At 31.5% G+C, this 18,654-nt stretch overlaps 2 protein-coding genes across 2 annotated transcripts; both read left to right on the forward strand.

Annotated features, from left to right (window-relative positions):
• The first annotated feature begins 11,066 nt into the window (after positions 1-11,066).
• On the forward strand, positions 11,067-12,740 carry LOC127790511 (pathogenesis-related protein PR-4-like). The gene is made up of 2 exons (XM_052320054.1): positions 11,067-11,363; positions 12,363-12,740. The coding sequence occupies exons 1-2, from the start codon at positions 11,097-11,099 to the stop codon at positions 12,534-12,536; spliced, it is 441 nt and encodes a 146-aa protein (XP_052176014.1). The 5' UTR covers positions 11,067-11,096; the 3' UTR covers positions 12,537-12,740.
• Positions 12,741-14,425: 1,685 nt separating this feature from the next.
• Positions 14,426-15,817, forward strand: LOC127790512 (pathogenesis-related protein PR-4A-like). Its single transcript, XM_052320055.1, has 2 exons — positions 14,426-14,749; positions 15,379-15,817. The coding sequence occupies exons 1-2, from the start codon at positions 14,483-14,485 to the stop codon at positions 15,550-15,552; spliced, it is 441 nt and encodes a 146-aa protein (XP_052176015.1). The 5' UTR covers positions 14,426-14,482; the 3' UTR covers positions 15,553-15,817.
• Positions 15,818-18,654: the final 2,837 nt, after the last annotated feature.

Consider the following 18,654-nt stretch of genomic DNA (forward strand, 5'->3'; position numbering starts at 1 on the left):
ATTAATAGTTTAAGTTGTCTATTCATATTTTTCATAAATAATATTTATTTTTTTCATAAATAATATTTATTTTTGATTGATTGAGAGATTAATTGATAAGAAAATATGATAGAAAATATTTATTTTTGATTAATTAATAACATTGAAAAACTCATTGGTTATTGCTAATACACACTTTCTAAATTTTAATATCAGATAATAGAGCAGTCTATACGCGAAAATCGAATAGTTCAGAATTTAAATGTTGCATAATATGTTTTCAGAGGGATTCAATAACACGTTTTTAATTGAAATGAATATTACTTCCTAAAAAAAAAAAAAACTAAAGATAACTTTTTGGCAAGAAACTATGTGCCATAATATTGAAAATATGGATTTTGATTTATACTATTAAAATTTAATTTATGCAATAATAAGAAAACATTGAAAATATTAAAAAATATGGATGATTTTTTATTACTTAATTAATAGTTTAAGTTGTCTATTCATATATTTTTAGAAATAATATTTATTTTTAATTAATTAATAACAATGAAAAACTAATACAAATTTTAGAAGTAGCTTTTGGACAGGAAAATGTTTACAATAACTCTACTACTTTAATATATATTAAGATAGTATTGAAAAACCCTTGCAAATTTAATACAAATTTTAGAGACAAAAAATAGTTTGGCAAATTAATTTTTGGAGAGAAAAAATATTTGTAAACTATTATAATTTATTTAATATATTATATAAAAAAAGATAAGATTTTATACAAATAGATGGTTTTTTATGACTTAATTAATAGTTTAAGGTGTCTATTCATATTTATCAGAAATAATATTTATTTTTGATTGATTGAGAAATTAATTGATGAGAATATATGACATAAAATATTTATTTTTGATTAATTAATAGTATTAGAAAACCTGTGTAAATTTAATGCAAATTTTAGAGGCAACTTTTTGGAGAAAAACTGTGTAGGAAATCTGCTACTTTATATATTAAGATAACTGTTGAAATTTAAAATATTAATTATTAATTATATGATTAGTATTGATAGTGAATAATTAATGTAATTGCATAGAAGTTGCCCAGCTTATCCTAAAATGTGTGACTGTTAAGAAATCTAAAGGTCACATTGAAAACTAAATGATGTCTCATTTTAATAATAATATAAATTTAAAATATTAATTGCTTGATTATTCCAGTTGATTAATAATGATAGTGAATACTTAATATAATGGCGTAGAAGCTGCATCTAGTTAATTAATGATTATCCCAAAAAAATTGAGTATACCTTTTAAATGAAGTGTTATTTTAAATAATAATAATAGAAAATTTAAATATTAATTTATTTTTTGAAAAACAAAAAAAAATTAAACCAATAAAAACCCAAAAGAGCAAACACACACACACAAAAAAAAAAAAAAAATCGTGAAGCTACTAGACGTGAGAGTTATGGTTGTGTTTACTTTTCTAGTGCTTTAACTTGATATGGAGCATACTTTGTTATGTTTTCATTTTAATAACAATAAAAATTTAAAATATTAATTATTTAATTAATAATGAGAGTGAATAATTAATTTAATTGCATAAAATTTGTAATTAAATTAATTTTATTTGATTATCCCAAAATATATGACTGTTAGGAAGTGTGAAGATCATATTAAAAATTAAATGGTGTCTTATTTTAATAACAATATAAATTTAAAATATTAATTGTCTAATTATTCCAACTGATTAATAGTGGTAGTGAATAATTAATATAATGGCATAGAAACTGCAGCTAATTAATGATTATCCCAAAAAAATTGTGTATACCTTTTAAATATTAATTTATTTTTTTTAAAAAAAAATAGAAGTTGATTTTGGGCGGAAAAATTTTGTGCAGCTACTCTTCTACTTTAATATATATTAAGATTATTGCTTGTAATGTAGAAGTTTACTAATGTGTATTGTTTTTATTTATATTAGGTTATGACTTATATAACTTATGAGAATTTATATTATATGTACTAATATTTAAAAATTTTATTATGAACGGATAAATGATGATAAATGGACTTTAAAAATATCATATTATTTAGTATTTTTAAAATTAATAGATAAAATTATTTTAAAATACGCAATATGTATTTCATTAATAATAAGGAATAAAGTTGAAATAATTATATTATTAAGTAATATTAATTTATTTTTTAATAAAATTTTATCATTATAAACTTATATTTACATAAATTAAAATATATTTTTAATTATTTGTAAAATCTTATAATTTTACGATCTAAATTTATAATTTAATTTTATAAATTTTTTTTCAAATCTCATTTAAAATTTCAATTTTAACAACCAAAGAGCGAGTAAAGGTGACATGGCATGGTGAATCTTAGCTACCTCATTAATGATTAGCATTGAGTCCAACCAAAAGGAATCACATATACAATGTGGCAATATCAATTTATTTGTATGAGTAAAAATACAAACCTTCAAGCATAAAAGATACTAATTATTAGTCATCCAAAGACTTACGATACATGATAATTCTTTTGAATTCACTTATAGAATGTTTTTTTTTTTTGACTTAACACGTAAAGGGTTCTTGAACTATATATTTATAAATATGATTTTAACATCTCAACTAAAATTTTGATAAATTTTTTCTTTCAATTATTTTTTTCATTACCTTAAATTTTTGACGTTAGCCTTTGTTAAAGTGTGAATTACATGAACAGTGAATGAGAAAGATATTCTAAGAGCTTAATACATAGGAGTACTTAAACTATTAAAAATTGTGATCTTTATCCCCTCAACTAATTTTTTTTTTCTCTTCTTCAATTATTTTTTTGTCACTTTAAGTTTATTTATTAGCTGAGAGCTAACAGCTTAATTAATGGTGACATGTATGTTTAAATCTCTCTAACATATTAGATTAATTTTTACATATTACCCCTTATAAAAAAAAAACAATTTCTCAAATTGTTGGTGATTGAAGTTGTGGTGGTGGTTACAGTGGTTGACCTATGATTGAGTGGTGGTGGTTGCGGTGATTTTGGTATTTGAATATTGGAGAGAGATTGGGCACTTGAAAGTGAAAAAAAAATTAAAAAAATAGAAAGAAAAGTTGTTGAATTCTTAATGGGAATTAGAGTTTTAATTGTGACGATAACGATAGTTAAAGATAGTCGATGCTGACAAGGAGTTTGTGTAGACATGTAGGGCAGAATCCAGTGATAAGTTTGGAGGGGCGATAGTGGCATGTGGAAAGACAGTAACGATGAGTGTCATTGATTTGAGAGTTTTATTTATTTAAATTTTTAATGAGTGTTGCCTAAAATTTACTTGATACATAAGAAAATTTCTAGACTATTAAGAAATATGATCATTAGCTCCTCAAAATTATGACATATTATTTTCTCTGATCTTTATTTTACCATTTTAAGTTATTGGTGTTAGTTTGTGAATTATATATATGTACATCACAAAAATATAATAGATATTTAAGGGTGATAAAATAAAATTAAAAAATTAATTCGAAAAGCTTTTTTGTGAATAATTCAAAAAGGCCTGGCATTAAGTTTCCCTTTTCCAACATGGATGTTGGTTGAGGAATACAAGTGAGCAATTGAGGCATAATTGGGCCCCAAGAAGCTTTTGTTGGGAAAGAGTAGTGAAGGGTGGGGAACGTTTAGATCATAAAGATGATTGGTTGGATGGAAAGGAGTGGAACGGATTGCAGTCAGTCAAGAAGAGGATAAGTGTGGCTCAAGATTGGAACCTTCCCATTCCAACAGCACGCATGTGATGAATGCAAACAAAAGCTGAATTAGTCACCCACATGGGGGTCTCCCACTCAATCACGGCTTTTTTTTATTGTATTTGACGAAGGCGCTTGTCGTTGGTACTCAATTCATTGAATTTTATGCTCCAATTAATGGATTGTGCACGGAACCAATGCCAACTTCTCAATAAATTATATATATATATATATATATCTTCCTATTACTTTTAAAAATATTATCATTACATTATTTTTATTCTATTGTAAATTAGAATAAATTTCACACAATAAAATTATACTCATTATTTCTATGTTTTTATATTATTGACATCTCTTGACTTTATATACTATGAATAATAAACCTCTTACCATTAATTAATTACTCTTAAAACATTTTTAAATTTTCAAAATGTTCCTCTTCTCCCACTTTTTGTAATTATACAAAAATAATAATAAATAAAATAATAAGTCTGGTTAGTAACTATCACCAGTCAACCACCACCATACACATCGAGGGAGAAGAACAAGGGGAGATGAAGTTTCTCCCTCATTATTGACCATTCGATAGATAGTCAATAGTTGGTGTAGGAGCCATTGCTTTAGGCTCCAAATTTCACCAACCATCAATGATAGGGAAGAAACTCCATTGTCATTCAATTTGAGCCCATCTAATATAGGTGTTTTAATTGGAATATAGATATAGATTAGATAGACTAAGATATAGAGATGAGATAGTTATAGAAATATATATATATAGAGAGAGAGAGAAACCTCATTGATGACAAGATAAATAGAGATAGATATATGAAGAAAGAAAGTCGTTGTTCTTAGCTAACTAAATCCCTTTAGGGTTTTGTCCAGCGATGGATCTACGCTTAAGCTGTCCTGTGCTTAATTTTTAATATAAAAAATAATTTTTAATAATAAATTAGTCTTAAAAAAAATTACAGCCCACCCCAAAATCTGTAATATATAATTTTATAAGTTAAAAAAAAAAATTCAGCCTCTCCCTATATAAATTTCTAGATTCGCCCCTAATTTTGTCATATTTGTTTGGCGAGAAATTTGATTGTTGAAGAACTAGGAAGGGGTGAGAAGATGACACAAGAGAGTGAATTGATAAAAAAAAAAGTGAAAGAGATACTACATACCAAAGATAATGGCTAGTCAATTGCCAAAGTGAAAAAAAGAGATGAGAGAAAAAAAAAAATAAATAAAGATTGGGTTAATATAAAAATAAAGATAAAATAATTATTTTAGACGTTTTTTTAGCAAAAAGGGCAACGGGTGATATTTTTGATTTAATTTGGTCAAATCTTATAGATGATGTATGATATTTACTCTAGAAATTATGAATAAAAAATTATAAACGAAGAAACATTTTTCTTCGCCATTTTTTTCTTCTTTCTTATAATCATGACTTTTTGTCTATTTGAGGTAACCTTTGGAAAGCGGACGTAATTACCAATCTAGTCTCAAGACCAATCTTTTTTATTTTTATTTTTATTCTAAGACTAACTCAATTCTATTTTTAGTCAAATAAAGTAGGCAATGGATGGTTATCTCAAAAGTTGGACATTGTAGGAGTGAGTAGCCTATTTATCCCGGGGGCGGGGGGGGGGGGGGGGGGGGGCAAGAGTACTTACATGATGCCCTCTTGGTTCTCCTTATTTTTCTTACCTGTTGATTTTGAGAATATGGGAGGAGAAAGAAAAATATTTATGAATATTCTTATTGGTTTTACTATATTTAGTTTGTTTCTATTCTTTATCTAAATGGAATAAAATTATATTACATCTATTTATGGTTCATGTTTCCAGATGATCATGAGAGAATAACAATTTTACTTTTTTTTGTTATGTACCATCTTATCCTTTTATCACATTTCTCTTTCAAACATAGACTTAAAAGGTCTTGAGTTCAAGATTTTTTTTTTGCTTAAATAAAATTACATTTCTCTTTCAAACATAGACTTAAAAGGTCTAGAGTTCAATATATATATATATATATTTTGCTTAAATAAAATTTCATAGTTCAAAACTAAAACAGCTAAGATAAAGAGGTTGATTTTCTAACTAAAAGGAGCTAAGACATGGAGAGGTTAATCTTCTAACTAGCACACCCCAAAACTAAAGGAGCTAAGACCTCTGAAGCATGAAAATGGCTCGCATACATCGTTTTGACGTTTTCAAATTATTTTTTGTTTCGGGAATGGAAAAATTGGCTCAAAACATTTTTCGAGCCATTTATGTAATTTGTAAAATGTTTCGGGGGTGTTTTGCAAATTACAGAAAATTGCAAGAAATGTGTTTCCAATGATCGATCAAGTGTTTAGTTCAATCTTCTTTTTCTTTGCATTTTCGAATCCCAAAGTTCCCTCGTCGTGCATTAGAGCTTGTTGCTCCCTCGCCGTTGAATCGCGAAAATCAAGCCTCATCGAAGGTTGTGTTCCCTCTTGTTGTAACGGCTCGCCTCCCGGAGCCTCCTCGTGCACAAAGAGGATCCGTGAGAGGGTCATTACTAAAATGATACCAAACAATAACACGACTACAACTCACGCATAACCCTTATTTAAGTCATAATCTTTCTTTTATATCACGTCTCATAATCGTCATTACACAGCCGATTACCGTGAGCCTATTTGGCTTACATAATACACATATATCTCAACATAAAACATTAACTTTAACACACGTACAATGACACCCAGGATCTAGTTTCGGGAGAGCTCTGCACTTGCTACCATGACACGACAGCCTGGACCCAAACTCCGCTGAACGTACCTGCTATCTCAGGATATGCTGACCTGGAATGATGGAAAACAATCATGAGTTGCGAGACTCAACAAGCTCTGGAAAGAAAGGCTATAGGTTTAGGATATGACTTTTCCCATGACACCCCATACAAATCATGCCAATGCAACGTCATGTCATGCCATGCCCAATACCTGCCCTATTTCTAGATGCACAAACATATAATAAATCTCACATAAACGGTCATTGGGGCCTACATAAAACACACACTGGCACCCAAGTCCAACATACATACCTGTTGACAGCCTTCTATAGGCTACTATTCTATACCATTTCCCTTACATGTCCATTCCTGTCGCTCACAACATACTCTGTTGCCGTGGGTCTCACCCCAAGATCTTTAAGTTGCCGTGGGTCTCACCCCAAGGTCTTTAAGTTGCCGTGGATCTCACCCCAAGGTCTTATCGTGGACCACGCCGCTGTGGATGTCACCCCAAGGTCTTACCGTGGCCACATCATGGATCACGCTGCCATGGGTCTCACCCCAAGGTCTTACCGTGACCATGCCTACCACCCATACTTATCACTTAAAACGCACATTCTCACCATACAGTGCAACAAATAAGAAATGCAACGGCTTTTGTAGCATAAACGTGATGACAAGGCCCCCATAAGTCAAGCATCAGGCCATGCTATGCCCACACATAAGAATTCACACATGCGATATGCTTCTAAATGCACCAGCTCACCTAAAGAACCCAAGTTATCTCTTAAACCAACCGGGTCATGCAGATGCTCACACTTCCTATCACATACAAAAATCATGTCCCCAAGTGAATGCAACACAATCCCTATGCAACACACACATCATGATATGCACAAGCCAAGGCGGAAATCTGATAGTACTAGCTCTTTTGGCCCATCTAGCACTTATCGTAACAGTCGATGACTGGCGTCTATACATCCAGCCATCCACTGCCACGACCAACAATTAACAGTTAGTGGCTTTGTACCCCATACCCTTAAGACACACATAGACAACATTAAACTTAGTCACTTAAACTCATCATTTCACTCACTTTATCCATAACAACATAGACATCATTATGTCATTCATGTTCTTGTCTCTTCTCATACACAGAAAACCATCTCCACATTCATAACAAATTATTAACAAAACCTCATTAAACCATAATCAACTCTTCTAAGAACCTAACCCAATAGGTTCGGCATCATTCCCAAGGAAAATAGAGCGATACAAAGCTCCGTAACGGTCAAAATGAAAGACACAAAGATATCTTTGCTTAACTTATTCCATCAACAATAACCTAATTAATAACATATAAATCATAGGGTGGTTGCCATGCGGAGTATTATTATTAATGCGTGGAACCAACTCAAGGTGAGGGAGTGTTTTGGAATATATAAGAAATCTAGAAAACTTTCACGGGAAATAAATAACGCGAGGAGAGGGTTAGGAGCTTGCCTGAAACCAGCTGCCTTCGGCCTCTCTTGTGCTCCCAATGCGAATTAAAACATTTCCTAGCAGATAACACAACCGGGACTTAAATTAATTAATTCTAATCGCATAAAATTTATAATTTAATCATATAACGCTTTTGCTAATTTTTACCCACGTACCTGATCATTTTCTATGCCGAAAAATTCCAAAACTCCTTTATTTTTCCTTCTTTTTATTTTATTATTATTATTATTTTCTTTTCTTTTCTTCTCTTCTCTTTTCCTCCTCCTTCTTCTTCTTCTTCCCGCGCCCACTGCTCTTGCGCCATTCTTCTTCTCCCTTTCTTCTTTCTTTTCTTTTTCTTCTTCTTCCCGCGTCTTCCTCCCTGTGCACCAGCGGCCACTTGCCGCCGCCTCTTTAGGCCAGCGGCACCGCTGGCCAGCCCTACCTCCAGCTCCGCTTCCCACAGCCGCTCGCGCCACTGCTGCTGCTGCTCCGCGTCGCCCATGGCCGCGGCTTCTTCAAGCCGTTGCTGTTCCTCGTCGGCCATGGCAGCGGCTGCCATGGCCGATTGGCCCTCGAGCTCTCTCTCTCTCTCTCTCCCTCTCGGCTGAGCTCTCTCCCTCACCCGATCTCTCGGCCCACTCTCACGCCAGCTCTCATTCTCTCTTCCTTTGTTTTTGTTTCTTTCTCCCCCTCGACTGAACTCTCTCCCTCACTCGATCTCTCGGCCCACTCTCACGCAAGCTCTCATTCTATTTTCCTCTGTTTTTGTTTAAAGCCATGGCCACTGTGCAACTCTTGGCCTCCAAGCATGCGCACACAGCCACACAAATACATAAATTAATTAATTTGATTTAATTTAATTTAAATTAATTAAGTTTATTCTTTTATTATTATTATCTCTACTACCATTGGCAATATATATATGTGTATTTATATATTAATTCATTAATTTAAATTAAGTTAGCATAATTTACACATTTATGATTATTATTAGTATTATTTTTACTATTCTTTGATTACCTTAAATCCTCAAATATTCGATACGGACTCTAAATATCGAAATTTAATAATTATTATCGTCTTCAAAATTTTGAGATATTACACTTGTGGTCATTGCTGATTGTTCTGTATCTCAATCGCCATCGATCGTTCTCTTTCTAAGAGATCCAGAACAGATTTGTGTGAATCGGATCTGCGCCCGCATCCGTCTGTTGCTTCAACTTTGTGGCTTTTGCAATACAATTTTGCTTCTATCGTACGACCATTACTCGCGAGGGTTGCTGCTCTATTTTTCTTTGTGATGTCTACTTCCTTTGTTCTGTCACTTTGTTACACCTTGTCTACGATGGCTTGACTTCCTCCAATTCGCATTTTTTTCTTCAATTTTTATTTTCTTTTAATCTCTTTACAATCTTCTATTTTTTTATACCTTATCTTTATGTTCAATATCTTTCAATTTTGATCTCCAATTCACAGTACCTCCAATTCCTCCGTACTCAATTTCAATTATCTTCTCTAATTTGTATATATATTTTTTAATTTACACTTTATTTTTATATTTTTTAATTTATACTTTATCTTATATTTTTATTTTACATCAAAAATATTTTTCATTCTCGTTTGGGCTAAAACTTAGGGTGAGGTAGGGAGGTTGATCTTCTAACTAGCACAGTAAAGCAATCCTAGCCGTACACAAGTAGGGGGGGACAATTCAAATCTGTAAAATGTCCAATGGTTAATTGCCTAACTTTGTTTTGGTTGGCTGGCTCAAGTTTGACTTTTCTACCCTACTTAATTCTAATTTAGTTTTGCCTTGGGGCAACCTAGATTTAATAATATAAAGATGGATCGATCTGATTCAATTAAGCTGCCAAAATTTTATGATGGACAACACATTAATTTAGGATATATTAGAGAAAATAAAGATTTTGCATAATATACAGTTCTCCTGTCACTCAAATATTCTCTTTTTATCAAGATTAATGGTAGGAGATTAATTATGACCAGGATCCATTGAAGGCATAGGCCACCTAAACTTATGCTTCCAAGGAGGAGGGACTCTAAAATTAATAATTAATTACTATTTTTATATATTTTGAGATTTAAAATTATTATTTTTATTTTATGATATTTTTTTAAATTTATACTTTATTTATTTTGTTATTTTATTTGAATGATGAAATTCCCTAACTCCCCAAATCCATTGATCATATTTTAATGTTAAACAATATATAGTAAAATGCTATTTAGATAAGGAGGTTTCTAACTTTTTAAGTCTATGAATTATTTTTTAATATTAAATAATGAATAATGTGGTATAAATTAGTAGCACAGTAAAAGAAAAGAAAAGAAGTAATATTATTTTAAGAAAATAATTTGATAAAATAATTCTTTGAAAGACAGAAATTTAGTATGAAGAATTTGCATTGATCTGTGTAATAAAAAAAATAAAAAAAAAAAGTAAATTTTTAATTTATAGGAATGTCGGAAACTCTTCACATTTTTTACTTATTTAATTTTTATTTTTTAAATAATTTTTTTTATCTATATTATCAATTGAAAAATATTTACTTTTTAAACTAGAATACAAAATTTTAATTAGTGATTTTATGTTTTAAAAAATAAAAAATAAAATTTTAAGAATTTTTATTATTTTTTAAAAAAGTTATTAAATTAATTATCGCCCAAACCAACCCCCCCCCCCCCCCCCCCCCCACCCCACTAACCCTTAAGCCGGCGCTGATTATGATGTGAAGATTACAACAAATTTTAGGCAAGCTACAGCGTAAGACATGGGTTGCTTATAGAGTAAATTAAAATTTCATGATGTAGCAGCAGCAGCAGCCTTCGTCTCCATGCCAAAATAGTCAAGGCCAGCCCCTACCAGATTGATAACCCAACAAGAAGGTCGCCCCAGATGACCGGCGACCAAGTTCATGACTTGACCACGTATCCATCACTCTTTCCCCAAGAAAGAAAATTCAATTTGGAATTGCATATCCAATCAAAGCTAGCTAGTTTCGTAATTTCAACCACCACATGCATATCCTGTTTAAATTTCTCTATATATTGAAGCAAGCAATTCGTCAATGAAGACAAGCACGTTAAGGAAATGAAGATGGAGAAGAAGATAGGACTGTTGGCGGTGGTGTTGCTGGGCGTGGTGGCTTTGGCGGCCGCGCAGAGCGCATCGAACGTGAGGGCAACGTACCATTACTACAACCCGGAGCAGAACAATTGGGACCTGAGGGCCGTGAGCGCTTACTGCTCGAGGTGGGACGCCGACAAGCCCTTGGCGTGGCGCCAAAAGTACGGATGGACGGCCTTCTGTGGCCCCGTTGGCCCTCAAGGCCAGGAAGCCTGCGGCAAGTGCTTGAGGGTGAGATTTCTGCATACCTAATGCTACTTTGTTAATCCAATGTTTGCTGGCAGTGATGACTGTTATAAATTTAGTTGTTTCTTTAAACTAGTAAGAAATAGTCGAAATTGGCTGATTTTATTGGTTCACAAAAAGAATTTTTTTTTTTATGATATCTATTTTTGTCCAAACAATTTATAAAAATTTATTTTTGCCTATTGGGCGTCGGCCCACTGCCCCACTCTGTTACTGTAGCAATCGAGTTGAGCTTTAATTTCTAGGTCTTAAACTACCTAACTTGTTTAAATTTTTAAAAAATGTTAAAAATTATATAAATATATAAATTTAATTGTATACAATAATTAAATCTAATTTTACAATAGTTTAATATTTAAAGAAGTTGAAAATTATATACTAATAGTTAAACTTAAATGTAGTTTTATGAAACAATAAAAACACATGCAACATTGGCTGCATTTACTAATGAGATATTTGTATTTTGCCTACAATTAAAAGAAAAGAGTCAATTAGATTCATATTACTCTTTAAACCTTACTCCCTTGGAGTTGGAGGGCTTCCCTTTTGTTCATAAATACAAAGGCCACCCTTGGTGCCAGAGCCAACTCGGAGTCTGTTCATTTAAATTATATTACGTAACTCTTCAAATTTTGAAATGAATATAAATGTCCAAATATAAGAATTAAAATTTAATTTTAAATTTAAAGGTGAAATATATTTTAAGAATATGTATATATAATAGTTTTAAAAAATAGCTTGGTCTGTCCCGATCTAACCCATAAAGGGTGAACAATGGCATTTTTAGATTAATATTGATATAAAGTTTTGAACCAATACATAAATCATATATGAAATCAGTAAATTAGTATTCCGGCCAATTCAATTGCCAATACGAGATTTAGTAACTATGAACTCAACTAATTAATATAACCATGCATATGTATATTTAGTCTGGTAACTGGTATATATGCACCAATTGAAAGAGTTATTATTTAATTGCAGGTCACAAACACAAGGACCGGAGCAAACCAAATAGTGAGAATAGTAGATCAATGCAGCAATGGAGGGCTGGATTTGGATTATGCTGGTGTTTTCCAAAAACTGGACACTGATGGCAACGGCTATCAACAGGGCCACCTCACTGTCAACTACGACTTCGTCGACTGTGGGGACTGAGAACAAGCTGTATGGCTTAATAGGACATTTATGCTATTGCTAGCTTCATAAATAAATAAGCTCTCCTCATCATAGATTACATATATGCAAGGAGATGGCTTTAAGTAACTGTTGTTTGCTTGCTTTTTATTAATAATCAGCATAAATGTCCCGTTTAATTTCGACGTGAATAAATAAATGTAAGAGAAATGTGGCATTACTTTACTTGGCTATAGTCTCATCCATAGCAAATAAAAGAAGTTCAGGTGATGGCTCTCTTACTAAATAATTGATGATATGAAAATTACGCACTATGTCATATTATATATCTCGAGTAGATTAGATATTTTGGTGAGTACACGCTCTATATATGATGCCTGCACTACTTATTAATAATCAGCATAAAATTATATTAGGTTTCTTTCTTCCCAAACAATTAAAGAGCAACAAATTTTTTGTTAGTTTTTTTATTATTATTATATTTTATTCCATTCTTTATCTATATTTTCTTCCAAACAAAACGTAGTGCCAAAAAGTCTTTGCTATGGCATATCATCAATGCTGCTTTTCTACATTGATTACGACTAATTCTATTATAGGCACAGGATGTCAAATTTTAATTAACACGTGAATTTTAACACTGACTAATTGGTTGAGAAACTCGTAGAATGATTGGTTTTTTTGCCATTGATTTAATCTTTTATTAAAAAAGTAAAAATTAAATTCAAAAAAGTGTTTATTATGCTAGGAAAAGAAAAGGAGAATTAATGGATATGATAAGTAATGAAAATGAAAAAATAATATTTTTTAAAAATGTAAAAAATCGATAGGTGAAAAAACATGTAAATAAAAAATATAAGAACCTTTTTATAAATATAATCATTAGTATAGAGAATTATAAAAGAATAGTTATTCAATCAAATATAACTATAAGTTTCATCATCTATTTTAAGTAAATATAAACATAAATTTTATTATTTATGAATCATAATTTAATAATTAAAAAACAAATAATAAATTTTAAAAAATTAATCAAAGGTAATATAATTTATAAAAATTTCTCCACTCGATCATCTCTTTCTCTATAATATAAAAACGCTATTTTTTTAATAATAGCAACGGCAACATATACACACAAATCAATCAAAGCTATTATGCCAAAATTTAAAAGAATTATTTAGATTTCGAGAAAGCAACAAGAAGGAAGCACCCATCACATTACTCATAGATATACATACATTTATAAATAGGGTTAAGAGCCGTACACAAATAGGGGGTAGAATTCAAATCTGTAAAATGCCTAGTCGTTAATTGCCTAACTTTGTTTTGGTTGGCTGGCTCGAAGTTTGACTTTTCTATCCTACTTAATTCTAACTTAGTTTTGCCTTGGGGCAACCTAGATTTAGTGATATAAAGATGGATTGATCTGACTCAATTAAGCTGCCAAAATTTTATGAGGGATAACACATTAATTTAGGATATATTAGAGAAAATAAAGATTTTGCGTAGTGCACTGTGTTCTCCTGTCGCTCAAATATTCTCTTTTCATCAGGGTTTAACGGTGGGGGACTAATTCTGATGTGAAGATTACAATAAATTTTAGGCAAATAGAATAAAAACCATACGAGATAAGTGTGAAGCTACAGCGCTTATAGAATAAATTAAAATTTCATGATGCAGCAGCAGCAGCCTTCGTCTCCATGCCAAAATAGTCAAGGTCAGCCACTACCAGATTGATAACCCAACAAGAAGGTCGCCCTGGATGACCTGCAACCAAGTTCATGGCTTGAGCTTGACCACGTATCCATCACTCTTTCCCCAAGAAAGAAAATTCAATTTGGAATTGCATATCCAATCAAAGATAGCTAGCTAGTTTCGTAATTTCAACAACCACATACATATCCTGTTTAAATCTCTCTATATATTGAAGCAAGCAATTCGTCAATGAATCCAAGCACATTAAGGAAATGAAGATGGAAAAGAAGATAGGCCTGTTGGCGGTGGTGTTGCTGGGCGTGGTGGCTTTGGCGGCCGCGCAGAGCGCATCGAACGTGAGGGCAACGTACCATTACTACAACCCTCAGCAGAACAATTGGGACCTGAGGGCGGTGAGCGCTTACTGCTCGACGTGGGACGCCGACAAGCCCTTGGCGTGGCGCAAAAAGTACGGATGGACGGCCTTCTGTGGCCCCGCTGGCCCTCGCGGCCGGGATTCCTGCGGGAAGTGCTTGAGGGTGAGATTTCTGTATACCTAATGCTAACTTTGTTAATCCAATGTTTGCTGGCAGTGATGACTCTTATAAATTTAGTTGTTTGTTTAAACTAGTAAGAAATAGTCGAAATTGTCTGATTTTATTGGGTTAGATTCATATTACTCTTTAAACCTTACTCCATGGAGTTGGAGGGCTGCCCTTTTGTTCATAAATACAAAGGCTACCTTCGGTACTGTCACAGCCAACTCCTCCCTCTAACCCTTTTTTCATGTCTGTTCATTTAAATTATATTACGTAACTCTTCAAATTTTGAAATGAATATAAATTAATGTCCAAATAAAAGAAATAAAATTTATTTTAAATTTAAAGGTGAAATACATTTTTAAAATATGTATATATAATAGTTTTAAAAAATAGCTTGGTCTGTCCCGATCTAACCCATAAAGGTGAACAATGGCATTTTTATATTAATTTAGATATAAAGTTTTGAACCAATAAATCATCGGTGAAATCAGTAAATTAGTATTCAATTCACTTGCAAATACGAGATTTAGTAACCATGAACTCAACTAATTAATATAACCATGCATATGTATATTTAGTCTGGTAACTGGTATGCACCAATTGAAAGAGTTATTATTTAATTGCAGGTCACAAACACAAGGACCGGAGCAAACCAAATAGTGAGAATAGTAGATCAATGCAGCAATGGAGGGCTGGATTTGGATTTTGTTGGTGTTTTCAAAAAACTGGACACTGATGGCAACGGCTATCAACAGGGCCACCTCACTGTCAACTACCAATTCGTCAATTGTGGGGACTGAAAACAAGCTCTATGGCATAATCGGACATTTATGCTATTGCTAGCTTCATAAATAAATAAACTCTCCTGATCATAGATTACATATATGTAAGGAGAGGGCTTTAAGTAACTGTTGTTTGCTTGCTACTTATTAATAATCAGCATAAATGTCCCGTTTAATTTCGACGTGAATAAATAAATGTAGGAGAAATGTGGCATTACTTTACTTGGCTATAGTCTCATCTATAGCAAATAAAAGAAGTTCAGGTGATGGCCCTCTTACTGAATATTAATTGATGATATGAAAATTATGCACTATCTCTTATTAGATATTTTGGTGAGTACACACTCTATGATGTTTGAACTACTTATTGTAATTCTGTATTATATTCTTGTATAGGAACACATCCTATAATTAATTAATAGATTAATAAACAGTTAAATAAGTCATACAAACTCACAAATTATCATATTTTCTACCAAACTATGACTATTAATTAGATAAACTCACCACGACAGTAACACTCAAAACTTATAATGTTGGCAAGTATGTCCACCTAAGAGGTATTTGGAACTTTGAACATTCTTTTATCTAATATTTACTACCCTGTTTATAAGTCTTAACAAACTTAAACTTAAACTTGTGTTTGAATGGAAAAGTCCAAGTGAGAGAAGAGGGGATGAGAGACCCTTTCCCTTGTTTGGATAAAATAAAAGTTTAATAAGGGAAGGATATGTGGTATCTTTTCTATACCCATATTTTGCTTACATCCAAATTTGAGTTGTAAGGAGGGGAAAAGAAATATTTTTATAAATAGATTTATTATTTACTATAGTCGTTTATTTATTTAAGAATGAATGAGTATAATTATAACTTTATTTTTTAGTAGTTTTGTTCTATTCCATTCTCTATGCAAATAAAATAAAATTATATTATGTTTATTTACGTTTCTTCCTTCTCAAACTATTAAAGAGTAACAAATTTTATGTTAGTTGTTCTATTTTTATATATTTTTTTATTATATGTTATTCCGTTCTTTATTCATATTTTCTTTCAAACAATTATTCATATTTTCTTTCAAACAAAGTGTAGTGTCAAAAAGTCTTTGCTCTGGCATATCAATGGTGCTTTTCTACATTGATTACGACTAATTTGATTGTTGACACAAGATGTCAAATTTTAATTAACATGTGAATTTCAACACCAGATTAATTAGTTGGTAAACTTCTATGATGGTTGATTTTTTGTCATTGATTTATTTTTTATTAAAAAAATAAAAATTAAATTCAAAGAAGTGTATTATGTTAGGAATGGAGAATGAGAAATGGATACGATAAAAAATAATATTTTTAAAAAAATTAAAAATCAAGATGTGGGAAAATATGTAAATAAAAAATATAAAGATTTTTTTTTATATAAATATCTTTTTTAGTATAGAGAATTATAAAAAAATAATTATTCAATCAAATATATACATAAGTTTCATTATCCATTTAAGCAAACATAAATATAAACTACTTATTCACCCGTGCGATGCACGAAAAATAGAGTCACAAACAAAGATATAAAAAATATATGAACTTTCAATAAATATTGAAAACACCACAATTTAGTTTTGTTAGATTATAAATATAATAAGAAATAAAATTTATAATAAGATTAAATATTACAAATTTTAGAAAACTTCTTTGAATATAACGTTTATAGTTGAGTTTGTTTGTTCTCATTCTTTATCACATATTAGTATCTTTAAATCATTTTGACTTGTAACTCTTGATACAACTACGTATAGCTGACCATGACTGAATACTGATTTTTTCAAATAAAGTTCTACATGCGACAATGATTGCCCCTAGTTTTTATTGATGGTCATAGCGTATGATACAATCAAAGGAAATTGTCTTCTTTGAAACCTGAATGACAATCTTGAATTCGATGGAGTCAATGACATGCTTGAAATAAAGACCTTGTGTCTTGTATTATTTCTCGATAGAATTTTACCCTCTAGAATATGATTTCCAAGTCTTGTGACAATAAGTCTTGTCTCGTTGCACAACCTTACAGAATGATCAATATTTCTTAGCAACATCACTGGAATTCCAACTTTCAAATTCAACTCATGATTTGGCACCCCAGAACACCTAATATATATTCTTCAAAAATTCTTGTGAATGAAGATCTATTAATAAATCAATGTTTGTATTTGACATGCAAGTCGTATTCGAACTTAAATAGGTATTTTCTTCAGTTTGGTTTAGAGAAACCATATACTCGTTGATGGGTTTGACGAGATCAAGCGTCGGTGCTAGTATGACTCTTCCTTGCAAATATGATATATATCATCAACATGGTCTGAGAAGCAAAGATATGTGCTCTCCACAACTGCTTCAAGCAAATTATCAAACCCATTTATTAGAATATCATTTGGTATTTCGATATATGTATGACCATCGTTTCTACCACCTAGTGTTCCATCACCAATTTTCATAATCCAATAAAAAAAAAATTCAATTCTATTGACTGATCATCGGAATCAAGACCTTGTAGTCTCATGTTCTTTGTTAAATTCAATACCTTGCAGTGTCTCCATAGATATGAGAAATTGATAGTTGCAAGAACAATGTCTTGTCTACTCCCTTTTGGGATAACTGGCATAATCTGTCTAAAATGTCTATCGAACACCAATGTTTTTCCTCAAAAAGGTTAATCCTGGCTCAGTAGATTAGTGAATCTTAAAATATCCCTCATACTTTTGTCTAGTGCCTTGAAGCAGTATCGGTTCATCATAAGTGCCTCGTCCCATATTATGAGCTTTGACTTTGCTATCAACTTTGCGAGTTGACTCATTTGTTTGATATTGCATGTTGAATCTTTGTTGGGATTAAGAGGAATTGCAATCCTCGAGTGTGTTGTCCTACCGCTTGGCAAAAGAAGAGATGCTATGCCGTTGGATGCCACATTTAGTACTATTTCTCTCTTTGATTGCAATCCAACTGATAGAGTTTTCCAAACAAACATTTTTCCGGTCCCTCCATAGCCTTACACAAAGAATACACATCATTTATCAACTTCTATAGAACGCATTACAGTTTCATAAACATTTCTCTATTCATCCGTCAATTT

This window comes from Diospyros lotus, chromosome 14 (genome assembly GCF_014633365.1).
Source record: "Diospyros lotus cultivar Yz01 chromosome 14, ASM1463336v1, whole genome shotgun sequence".
Classification (NCBI taxonomy): Eukaryota; Viridiplantae; Streptophyta; class Magnoliopsida; order Ericales; family Ebenaceae; genus Diospyros; species Diospyros lotus.

Coding starts and splice junctions, on each gene's coding strand:
- LOC127790511 (XM_052320054.1), top strand. CDS start 11,097: ATGAAGATGGAGAAGAAGATAGGACTGTTGGCGGTGGTGTTGCTGGGC. Junction 11,364..12,362: donor CCTGCGGCAAGTGCTTGAGG/GTGAGATTTCTG, acceptor ATTTAATTGCAG/GTCACAAACACAAGGACCGG.
- LOC127790512 (XM_052320055.1), top strand. CDS start 14,483: ATGAAGATGGAAAAGAAGATAGGCCTGTTGGCGGTGGTGTTGCTGGGC. Junction 14,750..15,378: donor CCTGCGGGAAGTGCTTGAGG/GTGAGATTTCTG, acceptor ATTTAATTGCAG/GTCACAAACACAAGGACCGG.